Source organism: Myxine glutinosa, chromosome 8, assembly GCF_964187855.1.
Source record: "Myxine glutinosa chromosome 8, kmMyxGlut1.1, whole genome shotgun sequence".
Classification (NCBI taxonomy): domain Eukaryota; kingdom Metazoa; phylum Chordata; class Myxini; order Myxiniformes; family Myxinidae; genus Myxine; species Myxine glutinosa.
In genome coordinates this window covers 13,980,722-14,004,999 of record NC_136268.1, presented here as the reverse complement: position 1 = coordinate 14,004,999, position 24,278 = coordinate 13,980,722, and the positions used below count along the sequence as shown (strand labels likewise).

Below are 24,278 nucleotides of genomic sequence, written 5' to 3'. Positions count from 1 at the left end.
TGTCTATATAAGGTCTCACAGCTGACAATGCATATCAGAGCAAAAACCAAAACATGACTGCAACACTCCACCGATCTGGGCTTCATGGCAGAGTGGCCAGACGGAAGCCAAACATTTCAACCTTGGTTTCTACCGACCACAGAATCTTGTTTCTCACAGTCTGAGAGTCCTTTAGGGGCTTTTTTGCAAACTCCAAGTGGGCTTTCATGTGTCTTTCACTGAGGAGAGGCTTCCGTCTGGCCACTCTGCCATAAAGCCCAGATCGGTGGAGTGTTGCAGTGATGGTTGTCCTTCTGGAAGTTTCTCCCATCTCCACACAGGATCTCTGTAGCTCAGCCAGAGTGACCATCGGGTTCTTGGTCACCTCTCTTACCAAGGCCCTTCTCCCCCGATTGCTCAGTTTGGCCGGGCGGCCCCAGCTCTAGGAAGAGTCCTGGTTGTTCCAAACTTCTTCCATTTAAGAATTATGGAGGCCACTGTGCTCTTGGGAACCTTCAATGCAGCAGAGATTTTTTTGTAGGCTTCCCCAGATCTGTGCCTCGACACAATCCTGTCTCTGATCTCTGCAGGTTCCTTCGACCTCATGGCTTGGTTTTTGCTCTGATATGCATTGTCAGCTGTGAGACCTTATAGAGACAGGTGTGTGTCTTTCCAAATCATGTCCAATCAATTGAATTTACCACAGGTGGACTCCAATCAAGGTGTAGAAACATCTCAAAGATGATCAAGAGAAATGGGAGGCATCTGAGCTAAATTTCAAGTGTCATAGCAAAGGGTATGAATACTTATGTCAATGTGATATTTCAGTTTTTTCTTTTTAATAAATTTGCAAAACTTTCTAAAATCCTGTTTTCTCTTTGTCATTTTGGGGTATTGAGTGTAGATTGATGAGGGAAAAATGAATTTAAACTATTTCAGCAAAAGGCTGCAACATAACAAAATGTGAAAAAAGTGAAGGGGTCTGAATACTTTCTGAATGCACTGTATATTCCCCCTCTTCTACCATATAAGTCCCACCTCTTCTACCGTCGAAATTCCCGCTCTTCTTCTGCTCTAAATTCCTCCTCTTCTGCCGTCTAACTTTCCCTCTCCCGTCTAAATTCGCCCTCTTCTACCGTCTAAATTCCTCCTCTTCTACCATATAAATTCCCCCTCTTCTACCATCTAACTTTCCCCTCTTATAGCATCTAACTTTCCCCTCTTCTCCCGTCTAAATTCGCCCTCTTCTACCATGAAAATTTCCCCTCTTCTACCGTCAAAATTCCCCCTTATATACCATCAAAACTCCCCCTCTTCTACAATCAAAAGTCCCCCTCTTCTACCGTCTATATTCCTTCTCTTCTACCATATAAATTCCCCCTCTTCTACCGTCTAAATTTCCCCTCTTCTATTGTCTGAATTCCCCTTCTTCCACCGTCTATATTCCCCCTCTTCTACCATCTAAATTTCTCCTCTTCTACTGTCTGAATTCCCCTTCTTCCACCGTCTAAATTCGCCCTCTTCTACCGTCTAAATTCCTCCTCTTCTACCATATAAATTCCCCCTCTTCTACCATCTAACTTTCCCCTCTTATAGCATCTAACTTTCCCCTCTTCTCCCGTCTAAATTCGCCCTCTTCTACCATGAAAATTTCCCCTCTTCTACCGTCAAAATTCCCCCTTATATACCATCAAAACTCCCCCTCTTCTACAATCAAAAGTCCCCCTCTTCTACCGTCTATATTCCTTCTCTTCTACCATATAAATTCCCCCTCTTCTACCGTCTAAATTTCCCCTCTTCTATTGTCTGAATTCCCCTTCTTCCACCGTCTATATTCCCCCTCTTCTACCATCTAAATTTCTCCTCTTCTACTGTCTGAATTCCCCTTCTTCCACCGTCTATATTCCCCCTCTTATACCGTCTAAATTCCCCCTCTTCCACTGACAAAATTCCCCCTCTTCTCCCGTCAAAATTCCCCCTCTTCTCCCGTCAAACGTCCCCCTATTCTACCATCGAAATTCCCTCCTCTTCTACCATCGAAATTCCCTCTTCTACTGACAAAATTCCCCCTCTTCTCCCGTCAAAATTCCCCCTCTTCTCCCGTCAAACGTCCCCCTATTCTACCATCGAAATTCCCTCCTCTTCTACCGTCTCAATTCCCTCTTCTACTGAAAAAAATTCCGCCTCTTCTACCGTCTAAGTTCCCCCTCTTCTACCGTCAAAAGTCCCACTCTTCTACCGTCTATATCCCCCCTCTTCTACCGTCTAAATTCCCTCTGTTCTACCATCAAAAGTCCCTCTCTTCTACCGTCTAAAGTCCCTCTCTTCTACTGTCTAACTTTCCCCTATTCTACCGTCAAAATCCCCCCTTTTCTACTGTGTAAATCCCGCCTCTTCTACCATCAAAATTCCTCCTCTTCCATTGTCAAATTCCCCCTCTTCTACCGTCTAAATTCCCTCTTCTACCGTCTAAATTTCCCCTATTCTACCGTCTAAATTTCCCCTATTCTACCGTCTAAATTTCCCCTATTCTACCGTCTAAATTCCCCCTTATATACCGTCTAAATTTCCCCTATTCTACCGTCTAAATTCCCTCTGTTCTACCATCAAAAGTCCCTCTCTTCTACCGTCTAAAGTCCCTCTCTTCTACTGTCTAACTTTCCCCTATTCCACCGTCAAAATCCCCCCTTTTCTACTGTGTAAATCCCGCCTCTTCTACCATCAAAATTCCTCCTCTTCCATTGTCAAATTCCCCCTCTTCTACCGTCTAAATTCCCTCTTCTACCGTCTAAATTTCCCCTATTCTACCGTCTAAATTTCCCCTATTCTACCGTCTAAATTTCCCCTATTCTACCGTCTAAATTCCCCCTTATATACCGTCTAAATTTCCCCTATTCTACCGTCTAAATTCCCCCTCTTCTACCGTCTAAATTTCCCCTATTCTACCGTCTAAATTTCCCCTATTCTACCGTCTAAATTTCCCCTCTTCTACCGTCTAAATTTCCCCTATTCTACCGTCTAAATTTCCCCTATTCTACCGTCTAAATTTCCCCTATTCTACCGTCTAAATTTCCCCTCTTCTACCGTCTAAATTTCCCCTATTCTACCGTCTAAATTCCCCCTCTTCTACCGTCTAAATTTCCCCTATTCTACCGTCTAAATTTCCCCTATTCTACCGTCTAAATTTCCCCTATTCTACCGTCTAAATTCCCCCTTATATACCGTCTAAATTTCCCCTATTCTACCGTCTAAATTCCCCCTTATATACCGTCTAAATTTCCCCTATTCTACCGTCTAAATTCCCCCTTATATACCGTCTAAATTTCCCCTATTCTACCGTCTAAATTCCCCCTTATATACCGTCTAAATTTCCCCTATTCTACCGTCTAAATTCCCCCTATTCTACCGTCTAAATTCCCCTATTCTACCGTCTAAATTCCCCCTCTTCTACCGTCTAAATTCCCCCTCTTCTACCGTCTAAATTTCCCCTCTTCTACCGTCTAAATTCCCCCTCTTCTACCGTCTAAATTCCCCCTCTTCTACCGTCTAAATTCCCCCTATCTACCGTCTAAATTCCCCCTCTTCTACCGTCTAAATTTCCCCTCTTCTACCGTCTAAATTTCCCCTCTTCTACCGTCTAAATTCCCCCTCTTCTACCGTCTAAATTTCCCCTCTTCTACCGTCTAAATTCCCCCTCTTCTACCGTCTAAATTTCCCCTCTTCTACCGTCTAAATTCCCCCTCTTCTACCGTCTAAATTCCCCCTCTTCTACCGTCTAAATTCCCCCTCTTCTACCGTCTAAATTCCCCCTATCTACCGTCTAACTTTCCCCTATTCTACCGTCTAACTTTCCCCTATTCTACCTGCTTCCGCGCTTTGTGGTTGCTAGAGTGACATGGCGTATTTTCCACGCTATAGCTCGAGTCGGCTATAATTTCTGCACTGAGATTCCAACGTTTTCATGTTGTTCCTGAGCTTCACACAGTTGGATTGACCGGAGCCAAGCTGGCCTGTGGGGAGGGTGGTTGTGGAGCATGTACCGTCATGGTGTCTCATTGTGACCCAGGGAGTCGACATATTCGGTAAGTCTCATAATAGTAATAACTCGTATCAGACAAAACAGAATCGAGCAAATCTCTTTCTCTTGTAATGTCGTTTTGGAGTCTTATTTAACAAGATGTCTTTCATGGGTTTGAATCTCTGCCCAGCTATAAACTGTTGTCAATTTGTCACATTTCCTTTTTATTGTCTACAATAATATATACAAGGAATTACACCTCAGGAGGAGGACATTTGACCCATAATGCCTGCGCTATTTATTCCCCCTCTTCTAAATTAATTGACATTTGACCCATCAGTATGTCACAAGCACTATGCGGTTAATACCTGTCTTATTTTGATGTAATGCTCTGTATGTCACAAGCACTATGCGGTTAATACCTGCCTTATTTTGATGTAACGCTCTGTATGTCACAAGCACTATGCGGTTAATACCTGCCTTATTTTGATGTAACGCTCTGTATGTCACAAGCACTATGCGGTTAATACCTGCCTTATTTTGATGTAACGCTCTGTATGTCACAAGCACTATGCGGTTAATACCTGTCTTATTTTGATGTAACACTCTGTATGTCACAAGCACTATGCGGTTAATACCTGTCTTATTTTGATGTAACGCTCTGTATGTAACAAGCACTATGCGGTTAATACCTGCCTTATTTTGATGTAACGCTCTGTATGTCACAAGCAATATGCGGTTAATACCTGCCTTATTTTGATGTAACGCTCTGTATGTCACAAGCACTATGCGGTTAATACCTGCCTTATTTTGATGTAACGCTCTGTATGTCACAAGCACTATGCGGTTAATACCTGCCTTATTTTGATGTAACGCTCTGTATGTCACAAGCACTATGCGGTTAATACCTGCCTTATTTTGATGTAACGCTCTGTATGTCACAAGCACTATGCGGTTAATACCTGTCTTATTTTGATGTAACGCTCTGTATGTCACAAGCACTATGCGGTTAATACCTGCCTTATTTTGATGTAACGCTCTGTATGTCACAAGCACTATGCGGTTAATACCTGTCTTATTTTGATGTAACGCTCTGTATGTCACAAGCACTATGCGGTTAATACCTGTCTTATTTTGATGTAACGCTCTGTATGTCACAAGCACTATGCGGTTAATACCTGTCTTATTTTGATGTAACGCTCTGTATGTCACAGGTACTATGCTGTTAATACCTGTCTTATTTTGATGTAACGCTCTGTATGTCACAGGTACTATGCTGTTAATACCTGTCTTATTTTGATGTAACGCTCTGTATGTCACAAGCACTATGCGGTTAATACCTGTCTTATTTTGATGTAACGCTCTGTATGTCACAAGCACTATGCGGTTAATACCTGTCTTATTTTGATGTAACGCTCTGTATGTCACAAGCACTATGCGGTTAATAACTGTCTTATTTTGATGTAACGCTCTGTATGTCACAAGCACTATGCGGTTAATAACTGTCTTATTTTGATGTAACGCTCTGTATGTCACAAGCACTATGTGGTTAATACCTGTCTTATTTTGATGTAACGCTCTGTATGTCACAAGCACTATGTGGTTAATACCTGTCTTATTTTGATGTAACGCTCTGTATGTCACAAGCACTATGCGGTTAATACCTGTCTTATTTTGATGTAACGCTCTGTATGTCACAAGCACTATGCGGTTAATACCTGTCTTATTTTGATGTAACGCTCTGTTTGTCACAAGCACTAAGTGGTTAATTCCTGTCTTATTTTGATGTAATGCTCTGTATATCACAGGTACGATGCGGAAAATACCTGTCTTATTTTGATGTAACCCTCTCTATGTCACAGGCACTATGCGGTTAATACCTGTCTGACTCCCATCTGCTCTTTGCATGGTAAAGCAGTTATCACGACAGAAGGGATTGGTAACTCAACCAGCCGGTTGCACCCTGTGCAGGTAACTCAACCAGCCGGTTGCACCCTGTGCAGGTAACTCACGACTGTGCTTGTAACTCACTCAATGCTAGAAAGCAGTGGCGAAGTGATGGTTTGTGGCGCTCGGGGTGAAGGTAAAAAACATCGCCCCCTGCAGATAATGACAGTCAGAAGTTCCTATTGAGGGGCCATATGAAAGAGCTTATGCTTCCCCAGACGGATCAGAAGCAGAGCCCTGGAACATGTTCAAAATGAGAAACTATTTAGTTATGATCTCCTGACATGATCAGGCTTATTAACTACAAAGAATCCTGAAGAATTCCTATGTTTCTAAACACGCATCGCCATGTTAAGGTGCATAGAGCAGTTTAATAGTTCCTTCCATGACATGGTATTCCTATTACAAAATAAATAACAAAAACAATGATGACATTGTAACAAAGCATTTATTAATACTAATAATATTAACAACAATAATAATATTCGTACCATTTGGCAGTAATAAAACGAACGTATCATCCCTGCCCTAGTCCAAGCAGACCTGGGCTTGGTAAAAGGTAAACTAATGCTGAAGCGGGACAGCAGGCAGGTATGCTACAAGGTAGTTAACAACAACTACATCAAACATGCATGCAGCATGGTGTAGTATTTCTATGCAGCATGGTGTGGTATTTCTATGCAGCATGGTGTGGTATTTCTATGCAGCATGGTGTGGTATTTCTATGCAGCATGGTGTGGTATTTCTATGCAGCATGGTGTGGTATTTCTATGCAGCATGGTGTGGTATTTCTATGCAGCATGGTGTGGTATTTCTATGCATCATGGTGTGGTATTTCTATGCAGCATGGTGTAGTATTTCTATGCAGCATGGTGTGGTATTTCTATGCAGCATGGTGTGGTATTTCTATGCAGCATGGTGTGATATTTCTATGCAGCATGGTGTGGTATTTCTATACAGCATGGTGTGGTATTTCTATGCAGCATGGTGTGGTATTTCTATGCAGCATGGTGTGGTATTTCTATACAGCATGGTGTAGTATTTCTATGCAGCATGGTGTGGTATTTCTATACAGCATGGTGTGGTATTTCTATGCAGCATGGTGTGGTATTTCTATGCAGCATGGTGTGGTATTTCTATACAGCAAGGTGTGGTACTTAACCGATTAACAAACTTCTCGCTTCTCGATAACCGCTTAACCGATCAATGCGAAACTTAAAACATATGATCAACTACCTAGGCAAACATTTGATTAAAATAAGCTGATCCGAAACACAATATGGCCACTTGTGAGTTCATAATACAAAAAGTGGGCAATATCTCAAAAAATATGAATTATAGACACATTGCAGTTGCACCTTATTAAATAGGACTCATTTGGCACAGCAGAAAGTGACAATCCCACCAGAATTGGGCAATGCACTTTGTCACTACACACATTATCACAAAACACATTGTCACTATACAAATTTCCACTGTGCACTTTGTCGCAACAGACATTTTCTCTGCAAACATTTTCGCAACACACATTTTTGCGAAACACATTGTCGCTTTACATATTTTCATAATACACATTGTCGCGATACATAATTTAGCCAAACACATTTTCGCAACACACATTTTCGCTATACACTTTGGCACTATCCACATTTTCACGATCCACATTTTTGCTACACACATTTTTGCTTTACACATTGTCGCTTTGCACATTTTAGCGAAACACAATTTCGCGATACATATTTTTGCCATACACTTTTTGCTATAACATTTATAATGCTATAACATTTGCTATAACATTTGCATTTGCTATAACATTTGCTTTGCTATAACATTTGCAATCACACAATACACATTTTCACTGTACACATTTTTACAATACACATTTTCACTATTCACATTTTAGCAATACACATTTTCACGATTCACATTTTCGCAATACACATTTTTGCGATACACATTTTTGCTGTGCACATTTTCGCGACACACATTTTCACAATACAGATTTTCACTTCACACATTTTCGCGACTCACATTTTCACTGCACACATTTTCGCGACACGTTCACTATACACATTTTCACGATACACATTTTCGACATACACATTTTCACTGCACACATTTTTGCGATACACATTTTCGCTACACATACACTACACATTTTCATGATACACATTTTCGCCACACACATTTTCACTTCACACATTTTCGCTACACATTCACTACACATTTTAACGACACACATTTTCACGATACACATTTTCGTGATACACATTTTCACGACACACATTTTCACAATACATATTTTCATGACACGCATTTTCGCGACACACACATTTTCACTGCACACATTTTCGCAACACACATTTTCGCTCTACATTCACGATACACATTTTCACTACACATATTTTCACTACACACATTTTCGCTACACACATTTTAGCTACACACATCTTCGCTCAACACATTTTCGCGATACACGTTGTCGCTATACACATTTTCGCAACACACTTTGTCGGTGTACACATACTTGCTATACACATTTTTGCGAGACACATTTTCACGATAAACATTGTAGCTATACACATTGTCGCAATACACATTGTTGCTATTCACTTTTTCGCTATTCACTTTTTCGCGATACACATTTTTGCGACACATAGTTTCGCGACACACATCTTCACGATACACATCTTCACTCAACCCATTCTCACGATACACATTGTAGTGATACACATTTTCGCTATACACGATGTCTCGATACACTATGTCGCTATTCACATTTTCGCCATACACATTGTCGCCATACACATTTTCGCGATACACATCGATGCCACACATTTTCACGATACACATTTTCGCCATACATATTTTCGCGATGCACATTTTCGCGACAAACATCTTCACTCAAAACATTTTCGGGATACATATTGTAGCTATATACATTGTCGCTATACACATTTTCACAATACACATTTTTGCTACACACATTTTCGCTACACACATTGGCGCTGTGCACATTGTCACGATGGACATTGTCGCAATATACTTTGTCAATATACACAGTCGCGACACACATTTTCACAACACACATTTTCGATATACACATTGTCACTGCACACATTTTCTCGATACACATTTTCACGATAGACATTTTTGCGATACACATTGACGCTATACATATTGTCGCGATACACATTTTCATGATACACATTTTCGCGACACATTTTCGCTAGACACATTGTGGCTATACACATTTTTGCTACACACATCTTCGCTCAACACATTTTCGCTACACACATTGTCACTATACACATTGTCGCTATACACATTGTCGCTATTCACATTGTCGCTATTCACATTGTCGCTATACACATTGTCGCTTTTCACATTGTCGACATGCACTTTGGCGCTATTCACATTGTCGTTATACACAATGTCGCAATAGACATTGTTGCTATGCACTTTGTCGCTATTCACATTGTCGTTATACACATTTTCGCAACACACATTTTTGCTCAACACATTTTCACGATACACTTTGTAGCTATACACATTTTCGCTACACACATTTTCCTGATACACCTTTTCACTATACACCTTTTCGCTACACACATTTTCACTCAACACATTTTCGCTACATACATTTTCGCTCAACACGTTTTCGCGATACACCTTGTAGCGACACACATTTTCGCTATACACATTTTTGTTATGCACATTTTCGCTCTTCACATTTTTGCGATTCACATTTTCGCTATTCACATTCTCGCTCTACACATTGTCGCTATACACATTGTCGCTCTACACATTGTCACGATACACATTGTAGCTAAACACATTGTCACTATACACATTGTCACTATATACATTGTCACTATACACATTGTCACTATACACATTGTCGCTATACAAATTGCGGCTATACACATTCTCACAATACACATTGTCACTATACACATTGTCACTATACACATTGTCACGATACACATTGTCACTATACACATTTTCACTATACACATTTTTGTTAAACACATTTTTGCTGTTCACATTTTCGCTATTCACATTTGTCGCTATACACATTTTCGCAATACACATTGTCGCTATACACATTGTCGCTCTGCACATTGTCGTTATACACATTGTTGCTATACACATTGTCACGATACACATTTTCACTATCCACATTTTCGCTGTACACATTTTCACGAAACACATTTTCGCTACACACATTTTCGCAACACACTCTGTCGGTGTACACATATTTGCGATACACAATTTCACGAGACATATTTTCGCGACAAACATTGCAGCTATACACATTGTTGCAATACAAATTTTCGCGTCACACATTTTCACTGTACACATTTTCGCTACACATTCACGATACACATTTTCACAACACACATTTTCGATATACACATTTTTGCAACACACATTTTCACTTCACACATTTTCGCGACACATTCACTCTACACATTTTCATGACACACATTTTCATGACACACATTTTCACTGCAAACATTTTCACTGCACACACATTTTCACTGCACACATTTTCGCTACACACATTTTCGCTCAACATTCACGATACACATTTTCACGACACACATTTTCACTGCACACATTTTCACTGCACACATTTTCGCTGCACACATTTTTGAAGGACACATTTTCACGATAAACATTGTAGCGATACACATTGTCGCAATACACATTGTCGCTATTCACATTTTCGCTGTACACTTTTTCGCGATACACATTTTTGCGACACATAGTTTCGCTGCACCCATCTTCGCTATACACATCTTCCCTCAACACATTTTCGCTATACACATTGTCGCCATAATACACGTTGTCTTTATACACTTTGGTGCTATTCACATTTTCGCAATATACATTGGTGCTATACACATTTTCGCGATACACATTTTCATGATTCACATTTTCGCGATACACATTGACGCTATACACATTTTCGCGATACACATTTTCGCGATACACATTTTCGCAATGCACATTTTCGATAGACACATTGTAGCTATACACATTTTTGCTACACACATCTTCGCTCAACACATTTTCGCGATACACGTTGTCGCTATACACATTGTCGCTATTCACATTGTCGCTATACACATTGTCGCATTTCACATTGTTGCTATGCACTTTGTCGCTATTCACATTGTCATTATACACAATGTCGCAATAGACATTGTCGCTATGCACATTGTAGCTATACACATTGTCGTGATACACTCTGTCGCTGTTTACATTTTCACGACACACATTATCGCAACACACATTTTTGCTCAACACATTGTCGCGATACATTTTGTAGCGATACATATTTTCGCTACACACATTTTCCTGATACACCTTTTCACTATTCACCTTTTCGCGATTTACATTTTCGCTATTCACATTCTCGCTCTACACATTGTCGCTATACACATTGTCGCTCTACACATTGTCGCAATACGCATTGTCGCGATACACATTGTCACAATACACATTGTCGCTATGCACATTGTAGCTATACACATTGTCGCGATACACTCTGTCGCTGTTTACATTTTCACTCAACACATTTTCGCTACATACATTTTCGCTCAACACATTTTTGCGATAGACTTTGTAGCTACATACTTTCGCCATACACATTTTTGTTATGCACATTTTCGCTCTTCACATTTTCGCGATTTACATTTTCGCTATTCACATTCTCGCTCTACACATTGTCGCTATACACATTGTCGCTCTACACATTGTCGCAATACGCATTGTCACGATACACATTGTCACAATACACATTGTAGCTATACACATTGTCGCTATATACATTGTCACTATACATATTGTCGCTATACAAATTGTGGCTATACACATTCTCACAATACACATTGTCACTATACACATTGTCACTATACCCATTGTCCCTATACACATTGTCACTATACACATTTTCGCTATACACATTTTTGTTATACACATTTTTGCTGTTCACATTTTCGCTATTCACATTTGTCGCTATACACATTTTCGCAATACACATTGTCGCTCTGCACATTGTCGTTATACACATTGTTGCTATACACATTGTCACGATACACATTGTAGCTTAACACATTGTCGCTGTACACATTTTCGCTCAACACATTGTCGATATTCACATTTTCGCAATACTCCTTTTCGCTATACATATTTTCGCTGCACACATTGTCGCTGTACACATTTTTGCTCTACACATTGACGCTACACACATTTTCACTCAACACATTTTCACTATACACATTGTCGCTATACACATTGTCGCTTTTCACATTGTCGCGATACACATTGTCGCTATTCACATTTTCGCTTTACACATTTTCGCCATACACATTTTCACTATACACATTTTCGCAATACACATTTTCACTACACACATTTTAGCTCAACAGATTGTCGCTATACATATTTTCACTGCACACATTTTCGCTAAACACATTTTCACGATACATATTTTCACAACACACATTTTAGCTATACACATTTTAGCTATACACATTTTAGCTATACATATTTTCACTATACACATTTTCACTGCACACATTTTTGCTATACATATTTTCACTGTACATACTACTTTTGTGCAACACTTCTTGTTCCTACAGCGAGGACTGCCACATATAGATAAGTCAGAGGTATAACAATGGATGAAATACAAAAATATTCGAAATAAAAATCAATATAAGGTAAACATTTATCAATATAAAAATGAACAATTTTTAGGGCACGAGTTTATCCCAGCTGTTTTGGGCAGATAAAACAACAGGGGATTATTGTTATACACTTCTATTATTCCAATAATGAGAATATAATTAACATGCATTGAACATTAGTCAGGGAAACATATGAAAATCTGTTAACTAAATTGTTACCAAAAAATTTCTTCACCAATATGTTTGTAAAGGTGTGTAATAACATGTGTTAAAATGTTGAAGTTCAACTCCCGTGGGAAACCCAGAAAAAAAGCTGTTGAATTCGGGTACCGAAAAATTATTTTCGAGAATTTTTTTTTTTTTTAATCGGCCCTTAAGTAACTTATGAGGGGTCAAATAAGGGTTTTTCATGATTCTGAGTTGATTGTTAACATTTCTATTTCACCACAGACACTCCTTTGTGGAAAAATAATTTCTAAATATATCTCATTTTCTACTTTGCAGGACATGGACTCTAGCAATATGGATGAAGACTTTACTCCACCTGTGCTCAATTGCTTCATCTGTGCACACTCGGATACACCAGCTGAAAGGCTCATACAGGCAACTCCAAAGGGATACTCAACTTTATTGAAACAAGTAGAAACTGTCGAAAATGTTACTGTTGTGGAACGTATGAAGGAGGCTCAAAAGGAAGGAAAACTGAGGTACCACCAGAAGTGTAAAAATGATCTGTACAACAACTTTGTTACAACCACCAAGAAGTCAGCTCAAGCATCAAAGGCAGAGAAAGAGTCATCAAAGTTGAAGAGAAGACGCACTACTTGTGAGTTCAGTTCATCAACTGGCTGCAGTTCTAGAAGATCACAGTCAGTTGACCTCCTGTATAAGGATGTATGCATTCTTTGCAACCAACCAGCCCAGCTCTACAAAAATAATCCAGCACAAGCTAGAAAGAAATACAGAGTGCCAGATAATTTGACTGCAGATACACTGAAGGCAAGCTTGCTGAAGACAGCACGGAGTCACGGGGATGACTGGGGCACTGAAGTCACTGGACGCCTGGAAGGGATCAACGACTTGGTAGCAGAAGAAACACTGTACCATTTGCGATGCAAACTTATGTTTGCGAGAGGTGACAGTTTGTCCAAGACTGATGACGAAGGAAAAAGGAAGAGAGGACAGAGGAGTATTGATGAGGAGCGAGAGGCAGTTTTTATTGAATACTGTGAATGGTTAGACTCAGAATTAGAGCATGGGGTAATGAACATGGACCAAGTCCATGAAAAGCTGCAGGAGTTTGATCAGTCACCAGAGAAGAGCCTTTCTTATTCAAAGCATTGGCTAAAGATAAAACTTCCAGAGAAATACGAAGACACCTTGTATTTCACAACACAGGAAAGAAGGGCAGATGTACTCTGTCTCAAAGATGGCACCGACAATATTCTGCGAGAGTATCATGCTAATCTTGACCATGGAGATGAGAAGACTCAGATCATAAAGACGGCACTCAAGTTCATATCCAATGATATTGCCTTGATTGATTTAGGTCCAAAGTCATACCCCACCACACACAGTATGACTGACATCGATAGTCAGCTGACACTTGTTCCTGCAAGCCTTCAGATGTTCTTGAGACCGATTGTCAAGACAGACGAAAGAGTTGCCGTTTGGGGGCAGAATTTTATTAAGGCCTGTCGACCTCGGTCTGGAGTATTGCCACACCAAACGGGGCTTGCCATACAACTTGATCATAGATTTGGGTCAAAATGGATGCTCAACAAGTTCCACCGGCTGGGATACACTGAGTCTTACACGGAGACACAAAACTACAAATACTGCTTCCTTAATAGTCGGAGTGGAGATGATGTTCCAGATACTTCTGGCACTCTTGACACCATTGTGGAGGAAACCGATGAACAGATCAATGATGAGGTTGTGGTTGATGCTGCGCTTGAGGATCAATCAGTGATGACAGCCAAAGTGCCAGCCAGTGAAAGTGAATTGTCAAGTAATGATCAGGTGGTCTTTATGGAGGTTGGGGAAACAAACAATGCAGTCACTCAGTTTGTTGGAGACAATATAGATTTAAACATTGTCTCTATTCACGGAAACACTCCCTTTCACTCAATGGGTTGGATCGAAGTCACCTCTCCGGCACCACCTTTGCCAGATCCACAGACAACAGCAGCTTTCCCCCGGGTGAAGTTGAAGGCACTCGACAAAGCTAAGATCCTGAGAGGAACTGAAGTAAAGATTATTCCATTTACGAACAGGAAACAGATAGGAACGAACGCGATCATGTTTCTCCCCCTCGCTGAGCTTTCCTCCTCCCTGGCTCATGATCAGCCACTCCTCACTCCAGGTGACACACTCTGGGCAGCGGGGTGGGTGATCAAAGCCAACGATCCTGAGTTCCCACACTCCAACTGGAATGGCTGGATGAAGAGAATCCATGCTAATGATGCAAAGCAGAGCACACAGATCGAGTTCCTCCCAGCTATTGCAGTTCACGAGCTGTAATTGTCATGGAGATTGCAGCAACCGGCGATGCAGCTGCAAGAAGAATGGGGTCACGTGCATCTCGGCCTGTGGAGTCTGTAATGGCATTACATGCAGAAACTGCAGTCATGATGTTGTTGAGTCTGAAGAAGACATAGACAATGACTGTTGAAACTTCTGACATTGTGAATGAGAAATAACTCTTGAGTATTATATATGTATGTGAAATAAAAGCTACTTTGTGTGTAAATGTAAAAGTGAAAATATAAATGTTAACAATCAACTCAGAATCATGAAAAACCCTTATTTGACCCCTCATAAGTTACCTAAGGGCCGATTTAAAAAAATAAAATTCTCGAAAATAATTTTTCGGTACCCGAATTCAACAGCTTTTTTTCTGGGTTTCCCACGGGAGTTGCCCTTCAACATTTTAACACATGTTATTACACACCTTTACAAACATATTGGTGAAGAAATTTTTTGGTAACAATTTAGTTAACAGATTTGTGAAATATCTCATAAAATGCCCTTACTACATCTCAAATGGCAAGAATGCTTCAGTTTTTTTCTCATTGTATAAACTATTTGTGTACATTGACATTTCTGCTCTGAAACCCCATATTCTATGTCCTATGTGTCTCGTGTCATGCTAGGAGTACATAGTAATGTTCAATGGCTCACAGTGTGGATTCTGTGATTAAACCACATATTATATGTTCTGTGTGACTCTTGTCATGCTCGGAGTGCATAGTAAAGTTCAATGGCTCACCATGTGGATTCTGGGATTAAACTCCATATTCTATGTCCTGTGTGTCTCGTGTCATGCTCGGAACGCATAGTAAAGTACAATCACTCACAGTGTGGATTTTGTAATTAAGCTCCATATTCTAGGTCATGTGTGTCTCCTGTCATGCTGGGAGCTCATAGTGAAGGTCATTGGGTCACAGTGTGAATTCTGCTATTAAACCCCATATTCTATGTCCTGTGTGTCACATGTCATGCTAGGAGCTCATAGTAAAGTTCATTGGCTCACAGTGTGGATTCTGTGATTAAACTCCATATTCTATGTCCTGTGTGTCTCGTGTCATGCTCGGAACGCATAGTAAAGTACAATCACTCACAGTGTGGATTTTGTAATTAAGCCCCATATTCTATGTCCTGTGTGTCTCCTGTCATGCTAGGAGCTCATAGTAAAGTTAATTGGCTCACAGTGTGGATTCTGTGATTAAACTCCATATTCTATGTCCTGTGTGTCTCGTGTCATGCTCGGAACGCACAGTAAAGTACAATCACTCACAGTGTGGATTTTGTAATTAAGCTCCATATTCTAGGTCATGTGTGTCTCCTGTCATGCTGGGAGCTCATAGTGAAGATCATTGGGTCACAGTGTGAATTCTGCTATTAAACCCCATATTCTATGTCCTGTGTGTCACATGTCATGCTAGGAGCTCATAGTAAAGTTCATTGGCTCACAGTGTGGATTCTGTGATTAAACTCCATATTATATGTCCTGTGTGTCTCATGTCATGCTAGGAGCGCATCGTAAAGTTCAATGGCTCACAGTGTGGATTCTGCACTCCTGGGTTTGTGATGTCCATGTATTCCTTGCTGAGAAACAGCCCAGCCCCAAACCAGCAGGAGCTTTCCGAGGCATTCCAAGGTAAATATTAATTTAATAATGATAACGCCTGTTTTAATTGTTGTAAAAATTCAAAGCAAAATCCTTTTGAAGGAATGCCAAACGTGTTTCTATTTCACAATATTTTAATGGCATAGCCCATAGGGCAAAGCCGTCTAGAACACTGTTTTTTCAGTCCATATGTATGTATGTATGTATGTACGTCTCCTCAAACGTGTACCAATCAGCGCTGAGGATCTGTTCACATGACACGGTGATGTGATTACGTATGTTGTCATAACAGCAGTACGGCGGCTGAGGGCTGACTCTGCACACCGCCATTTTGATTCCAATTTCGGTCAGGCCGAACATGTCGTCGGACCTGTCATATATCACAATCGCCATGCTCTACCTTAATGTTTTTCATTCGGTGTGAAACACAAACAAACCGATTGTTAAAATGACCATCAAATATCGAAAGCATAGGTGTTACGGATCTTCCAGCAACACAGTAGAGGAAAAGCAAACGGAAATCGAGAGCACTCGTCTACCACAGTAAGAATGTATCGGCGCCCCCCCCACACCCTCTGAGGCTGGCAACGGACCCTTGAAGTCAACAACAACACCCTCGTTCGGTTGCGAGAGGACGCTGGCGTTGCATATTCGCCGCTTCTCCGACTGGATGGATGTACAGGGTCTGCTTCTACTTTTCTGACCTGACATCTCACACCTGTCCTGCCTTTTCACACCCGCACGTGCCGCGTGTTCTCCGGCTGGATAACGGAATCTGCTTTTGATGGTACGGAATACGGAATCGAAAGGCCCGCTCCCGTTGATTGTGGCCGTGGCCTTGTTTGCCGGTGGCCTTGTGGCCTTGTTTGCCGCTGTGGTCTTGATTAGCGGCTGCAGTCGTTTGCCGCTGCGTTTGCCGCTGCGTTTGCCGCTTTGCCTCCTCGACCTTGGCCTCGTACTCGTCCCTTCGCTCCTGCCTGGCATGGCTCTGAAGTACTCCGCCGCAAGGCTTCTTCTGCTCAATACCCGCTCCACCCCATCATGCATCTCTGCCATCAAATCAAATGGACTCCTCCGACGACCCAGGTACATTCACCGTGGCTCCGGTCGCAAGTTTGTTTATTTGCAATCAGGTCACTCCATCCCCGTCCTCTGGTCGGCTCAGCGCACTCTCACTCTTCGTCCCAGCGCACCTGGTCACAGCAACCCACACGATCGCACCTCTTGCCTACGAACCCTGGCTAAATCACCTGAATTCATCCCTGCTGTTCAAAACAACATCAAGCTCACCCTGTTCAACACCCGGTCCCTCAACAATAAATGCCTCATCCTGAACGAATACATCCTGGATAACAAACTGGACTTTCTCTGTCTCACCGAAACCTGGCAACAACCTCTGGACTACTACACACTCAACCTCACCACACCCAATGGATATTCCTACGTCAATAAACCACGCTCGGAGGGCCGAGGTGGTGGAATTGCCGTTATCCACCGTCAAGACATCAAGACCAACCTCATCTCCATCTCATCTGCTCCATCATTTGAACACCTGGCTTTAAAACTCTCTGGTCACACGCAGTCAGTCATGGCTGTCGTCTACCGCCCTCCCAAACCACACCCATCATTCCTATCTGACTTCTCCTACTTTCTGACCCAGCTATGTTCCCTCTCCCCCTCAATCCTCCTCCTTGGTGATTTCAATATCCACATGGACTCCACTGACTCCACAATAACCACTGACTTCACTGATTTACTCACCTGCTTTAACCTCACTCAACATGTCGACTTTCCTACCCATATCCGTGGTCACATTTTGGACCTTGTCTGCTCCACTGGATTAAATTTGCACCATCTCTATGGCTCTGACCTCACCCTCTCTGACCACTTAGCCATCACTCTGACCATCAACATCCCCGCCCCAACACCAAGGCATTATCGCACAATCAACTTCCGTAAGCTAAACGCTCTTTCACCTACCTCATTCTCATCCACCCTCTCTGAAAAAATGTCCACTTCTCCCTTCATTGACCTCCACACCCCTTCCGACCTCACTGACTACTACAACCACACTCTCTCCTCCTGCCTTGACCAGCTTGCGCCTGTAAAAACCAAAACAGTTTCTTTCACCCATTCTGCTCCCTGGTTTACCCCTGAACTCCACCTGATGAAAACTCGTGCTCGCCAACTTGAAAGACTCCGCAATAAAACGGGTCTCACAGTTCACTCCCAAGCCTACAAGGACCACATACAACACTACAAAGATGCCCTCTCCCGCGCCCGCTCTGCCTACTACTCTCAAATTATCCACTCTGGCTCCGGAAACCCAAAAGCACTCTTCTCGACAATAAACAAACTCCTCCGCCCCCTGAACACCACCACCCAGTCATTCACAGTAGACAACTGCATCTCCTTCCTCTCTTTCTTCCAACGCAAAATTGACAACATCTACAACAGCTTGACCACCGCCGCACCCGCTCCCCCTCCAACCACCTGCCCCCCCTTGTCCTGCCATCCCCTGTCTCGGTTCTCCCCAATCTCTCCTACTGACCTCTCTGAACTCCTCATAGGAATGAAAACTGCCACCTGCACTCTTGACCCCATCCCCTCCAGCTTTGTCAAAGCCTCCCTCCCTGCTCTCTCTCCACTTATCATTGCAACAATAAACTCCTCCCTGTCTACAGGCATCGTCCCACCTTCCCTCAAAATTGCTGCTGTTACCCCCATTCTAAAAAAACCTGGTCTAAACCCTGACACCCTAAACAACTTCAGACCCATCTCCAACCTACCCTTTCTGTCAAAAGTTTTGGAACGCGCTGTAGCCACTCAACTCAAACATCATCTCTCTGCCAATAACTTGTATGAAACATTCCAATCCGGATTCCGCTCCAACCACAGTACTGAAACTGCTCTCCTCAAAATCACCAACGACCTTCTCCTCTCCTCTGACGCTGGCAACCTCAACATTCTCGTCCTCCTCGACCTCAGCGCTGCCTTTGACACCATCAATCACACTATCCTCCTCACCCGACTTGAATCCACCTTTAACGTCACCGGCACTGCCCTCTCTTGGATTAAATCATATCTCTCTGACAGATGCCAGTTCATCTCCATCAATAACTGCAAATCCCCCACTGCTCCCCTCCCCCAAGGTGTCCCCCAAGGTTCAGTTCTTGGCCCCCTCCTCTTCATCCTTTACCTGTCCCCGCTCGGTCACTTAATCCGCCGTCATGGTCTCCAATTCCACTGCTTCGCCGATGACATCCAGCTTTTCATCTCCACCAAGTCCGTCTCCACCGACACCCACTCTATCCTGACAAACTGCATCACTGAAATAAAATCCTGGCTTCAAATCAACTTCCTCAAGCTTAACTGTGATAAATCTGAAATAATCATCATTGGCCCAAAAACGCTCACAAAATCCACCCATAACTTTGCCCTCAACATCGACGGTATCCCAGTATCCACCTCCCCTCACATCCGGAATCTTGGCGTCATCTTTGACCAAACCCTTTCCTTCGACAAATACACTAAACAGATCACAAAGTCAGCCTTCTTTCACCTGAAAAACATTGCCCGTCTCCGCTCATCCCTCTCCTCCACGGCTGCAGAAACCCTCATCCACGCCTTCATCACCTCCCGTCTGGACTACTGCAATAGCCTCCTCTATGGTTCACCCTCAAAAATCACCAATAAACTCCAATACATTCAGAACTCCGCTGCCCGTCTACTCACTCATTCCCGGACCCGTGACCACATCACCCCCGTCCTTTACAAGCTTCACTGGCTCCCCATCCCCCAGAGAATCCAGTACAAAATCCTCCTCTTGACATACAAAGCCCTCCATAACCTGGCCCCATCCTACCTGGCTGACCTCCTCTCCAGACACACTCCCACCCGCAACCTCCGCTCTGCTGGTACCAACCTCCTGACCCCCTCCATCCGGACCAAATTCAGATCCTGGGGGGACAGGGCCTTCTCCATCGCTGCTCCCACCCTCTGGAACTCACTACCTCACACCATCAGAGACTCCTCCTCACTCACCACATTCAAAACATCACTAAAGACCCACCTGTTCAACGCTGCATTCAACATTCAACCCACAGCATTTAACCCCTGACTATCTCTTCTCCTTCTCCCTCCTTTTGCTTTAAATATTTCCCTATTGATTCTTGTCTTGTCTTTTTGATTCTTGTCTTATATATATGCCGTATATCGCTGCTGTTTGTTTTCTTGATTCTTGTCTTTTTGCAATTGTTGTTTTCATGTATTGTTATGCATTATGTTTTCCACTCTGTCAAAGCGCCTTTGGGCTTCTGGAAAAGCGCTATACAAAATAAATGAATTATTATTATTATTAACATTCAAACATTCCCATGGGCGGCTGGCCTGAATCAACGTCCCCATAGATGGTTTCTAAAATCTCAGTTTGACTTCGGCGCACACGGGGCATGACTTGCAGAGATGCCGAACGTCCTCTATAGAAAAAGGCAAATTACTACTGCGCACGAAATGAGCTAATCGCGTGACCCTGGGGTGTCAGAGCGAATTATGAATATCCCTTAAATCGCCGGTGGTCATTCCCGCGCAGACAGGTTGGGACAAAGTGTCGGCTGCCAGATTATCTCGTCCCGGTCTGTAGATGATGTCAAAACTGAAGTCAGCTAATTCCACACGCCAGCAAGCGATTTTCTCATTTTTAATCTTGTGTATGATGGCCGTCATACATGAACGCAACCGACTGTTGGTCTGTGATTAATTGGAAACGTTTCCCGAGAAGGAAATGGTGCCACCATCTGACAGCTTCAATGATCGCTTAAGCCTCCTTTTCTATAGCGGAATGTCACCTTTCACTATCAGACAGGGTATGGGAGAAAAAGGCGACCGGTCTCCCAGCCTGATTGAGAGTCGCAGAAATTACGCAGTCCGAGACGTCTGTCTTGATCATAAAATGAATACTCTCGTCGATCGAGGTCAGCACAGCATTAGCTATGATACGAGGCTTTATTTAAATCTATCTCAACATACCCTATGTAAACAGAACAAAGAATAATGTCAGAACTACAGCAAAGATTCTACCAGCATTTCATCGTTCATAAGCAAGCTAATTATGCATTCCCGCGTCATACCTTTCTCGAGCGTCTGCTCACAACAAACATAAATCATCCAATAATTAATACTGAAACATTTCTATCATCACATGTAATATTTGTGTTCTTCTCATGAGCAATATATTGGAGATTGGTGCCTTCATGAAGATTTTGATAAGAAGAGACCAGAACGGAGATTTGTCATTACAATGCATGTTATTTAACTATCTTGACAATTAAAAGGATGAGGGACAAATTTAAATTGAGATGCCGGCAATAACTTGCCTACTCTTCAAGATAGACATCTCATGAACACTGAAAGTCCAAAATGGACTTCCACACCACTCTTGCAGTGGCCGGGAGCTTTCTGGCGGTGGGTTTCATCGGCAGGGTTTTGAGCAAGGATCGTGATTGAAGAATGCCTGAAAACTTGCGAGTCGTGAGTGGTGCCATATTCTTGGCTCTGCATTTTGCCTTCGGGTCCGTGTTGTCCTTGGGCTGCTGGCTAGACGGGAACTGTCCTGGATTTCAACGGATTTGGTTCCTGGCTGCACTCCTGGCTCTCCGTTGCGCACCTGACTTTGTTGCGCAACTGGCTCTCTGTTGTGCACCTGGCTCTCTGTTCCGCACCTGGCTCTCCATTGCGCACCTGGCTCTCTATTGCCTACCTGACACTCAATTGTGCACCTGGCTCTGTGTTGCACACCTGGGTCTGCATTGCACACCTGGCTCTGTGTTGCATGCTTCTCCTTGGATTTGTCAGCGACGTTTTGGATCTGCCTTGGCATCACAGAGGGGCACTCCCTTCCTGCCACGGCTGCCCTCCCTCTGGTCATGACTTGATCTGCTCGCCATCGGGCCCACCACCATGCTCGGTCCTGTGCCTCACCGCCCCTCCGCCCTCTGCTTGGTCGGCGTGTGCCCTTGGTGTTTTCTGCTGTGTGTGCATGGGACTTCTTCGTGTTTTTCTGCACAAACGCTGTGGGTATCGCCAGAGTTGTGGGAGGAGGTCGGGGAGATGGTCAATGTCGCAGCCTCCATAACTTCTTCGGTCTAGTTAAACTTCATGGGAGGCTTGGTACAGCTTTATTACCTCTGCCACCAAAGGTGGATGGAGGTTATATTTTCACACCTGCCTGTCTGTTTGTCTGTCTGTCTGCTTGTCTGTTTGTCTGTCCGTTTGTGAACAAGATATCTCAAATAGTTGTGGATGGATTCGGACGAAATTTGGCAGAGAGGTTGATTCGGATCCGGCTACTAGAATTTTAAAGTGATTCTTCACCATTGGGAGATAGAGCCAAAAACAACGATACATAGCAGGATATCTCAAAAAGTTGTGGATGGATTTGGACGAAATTTGGTGGACAGGTTGTTGTGTCTGACAAGGATGAAACGATTCAATTTTGGTGAAGATCTGGATCCGGCTAGTATAATTTTTTAAGTGATTCTTCACCATTGAGTGATAGGGCTAAAATCGATATAAAGCAGGAGATATCAAAAAGTTGTGGACAGATGATTTTGATTAAATGTGATTCTGTGTTGTGATTTTCTGGTCGACTTTGGGATAGAAAACGTAAACTGTTCACCTGGTGGAGGTATGCTTTCTACTGAGTGCCGTTCTCGTTTATTTTTTCTCGCTACACTTCATGGTGCCTTTGTTGTGCACCACTCTGGATCTACTCTACCATAATTGATTGTTTTGATCTACTTCATTATTTTGATCTATCTATAATTCCAGTAATCTCTGTGTGTGTGTGTGTGTGTGTGTGTCTGTGTGTGTGTGTGTGTGTGTGTGTGTGTGTGTGTGTGTGTGTGTGTTTGTCTTTGACCGCTGTTTCTCGACAACTACCGGTCCGATATACTTGAAACTTGCCAGGTATATTGCTGGGGACCTGAGGATGTGCCTTTTCAAGGTTTCATATTAATCGGAGAAGTAGTTACCGAGCTATGGCGATTTAGCCGTTCGCCGTTCGCTTTGGCTTTGCGAATGGACCAAACCATTCATGTAAATAGAGGGGGGGGGGGGGGGGGGGGTTCTGTGGTCGTTCGCTTTGGCTTTGCGAATGGACCAAACCATTTCATGTAAATAGAGGGGGGGGGGGGGTTCTGTGGTCGTTCGCTTTGGCTTTGCGAATGAACCAAACCATTTCATGTAAATAGAGGGGGGGGGGGGGGGGGGTTCTGTGGTCGTTCGCTTTGGCTTTGCGAATGGACCAAACCATTTCATGTAAATAGAGGGGGGGGGGGGTTCTGTGGTCGTTACTGCCACGCGGTTTGGAATGTTTTTCCGAACGGGCACCCACGTACGGGCACGTCCTAGTATTTTAAATAGCAATACTTTATATTGCTTTTCTTATTTTCCTTCTGGCCTTTTGTATTGAAATAACTTCATATTGGTTTATGCATTTTAT

At 42.7% G+C, this 24,278-nt stretch overlaps 1 protein-coding gene across 1 annotated transcript in view; it reads left to right on the top strand.

Moving 5' to 3' along the window:
• Window positions 1-24,278, top strand: part of LOC144893223 (xanthine dehydrogenase/oxidase-like) — a 268,917-nt gene that overhangs the window by 48,745 nt on the left and 195,894 nt on the right. Inside the window, exons 4-6 of the mRNA XM_078782951.1 lie at window positions 3,965-4,061; window positions 5,860-5,968; window positions 16,681-16,807. Of these exons, the coding sequence (XP_078639077.1) occupies window positions 3,965-4,061; window positions 5,860-5,968; window positions 16,681-16,807 (333 nt within the window). The remainder of the gene's footprint in view (window positions 1-3,964; window positions 4,062-5,859; window positions 5,969-16,680; window positions 16,808-24,278) is intronic.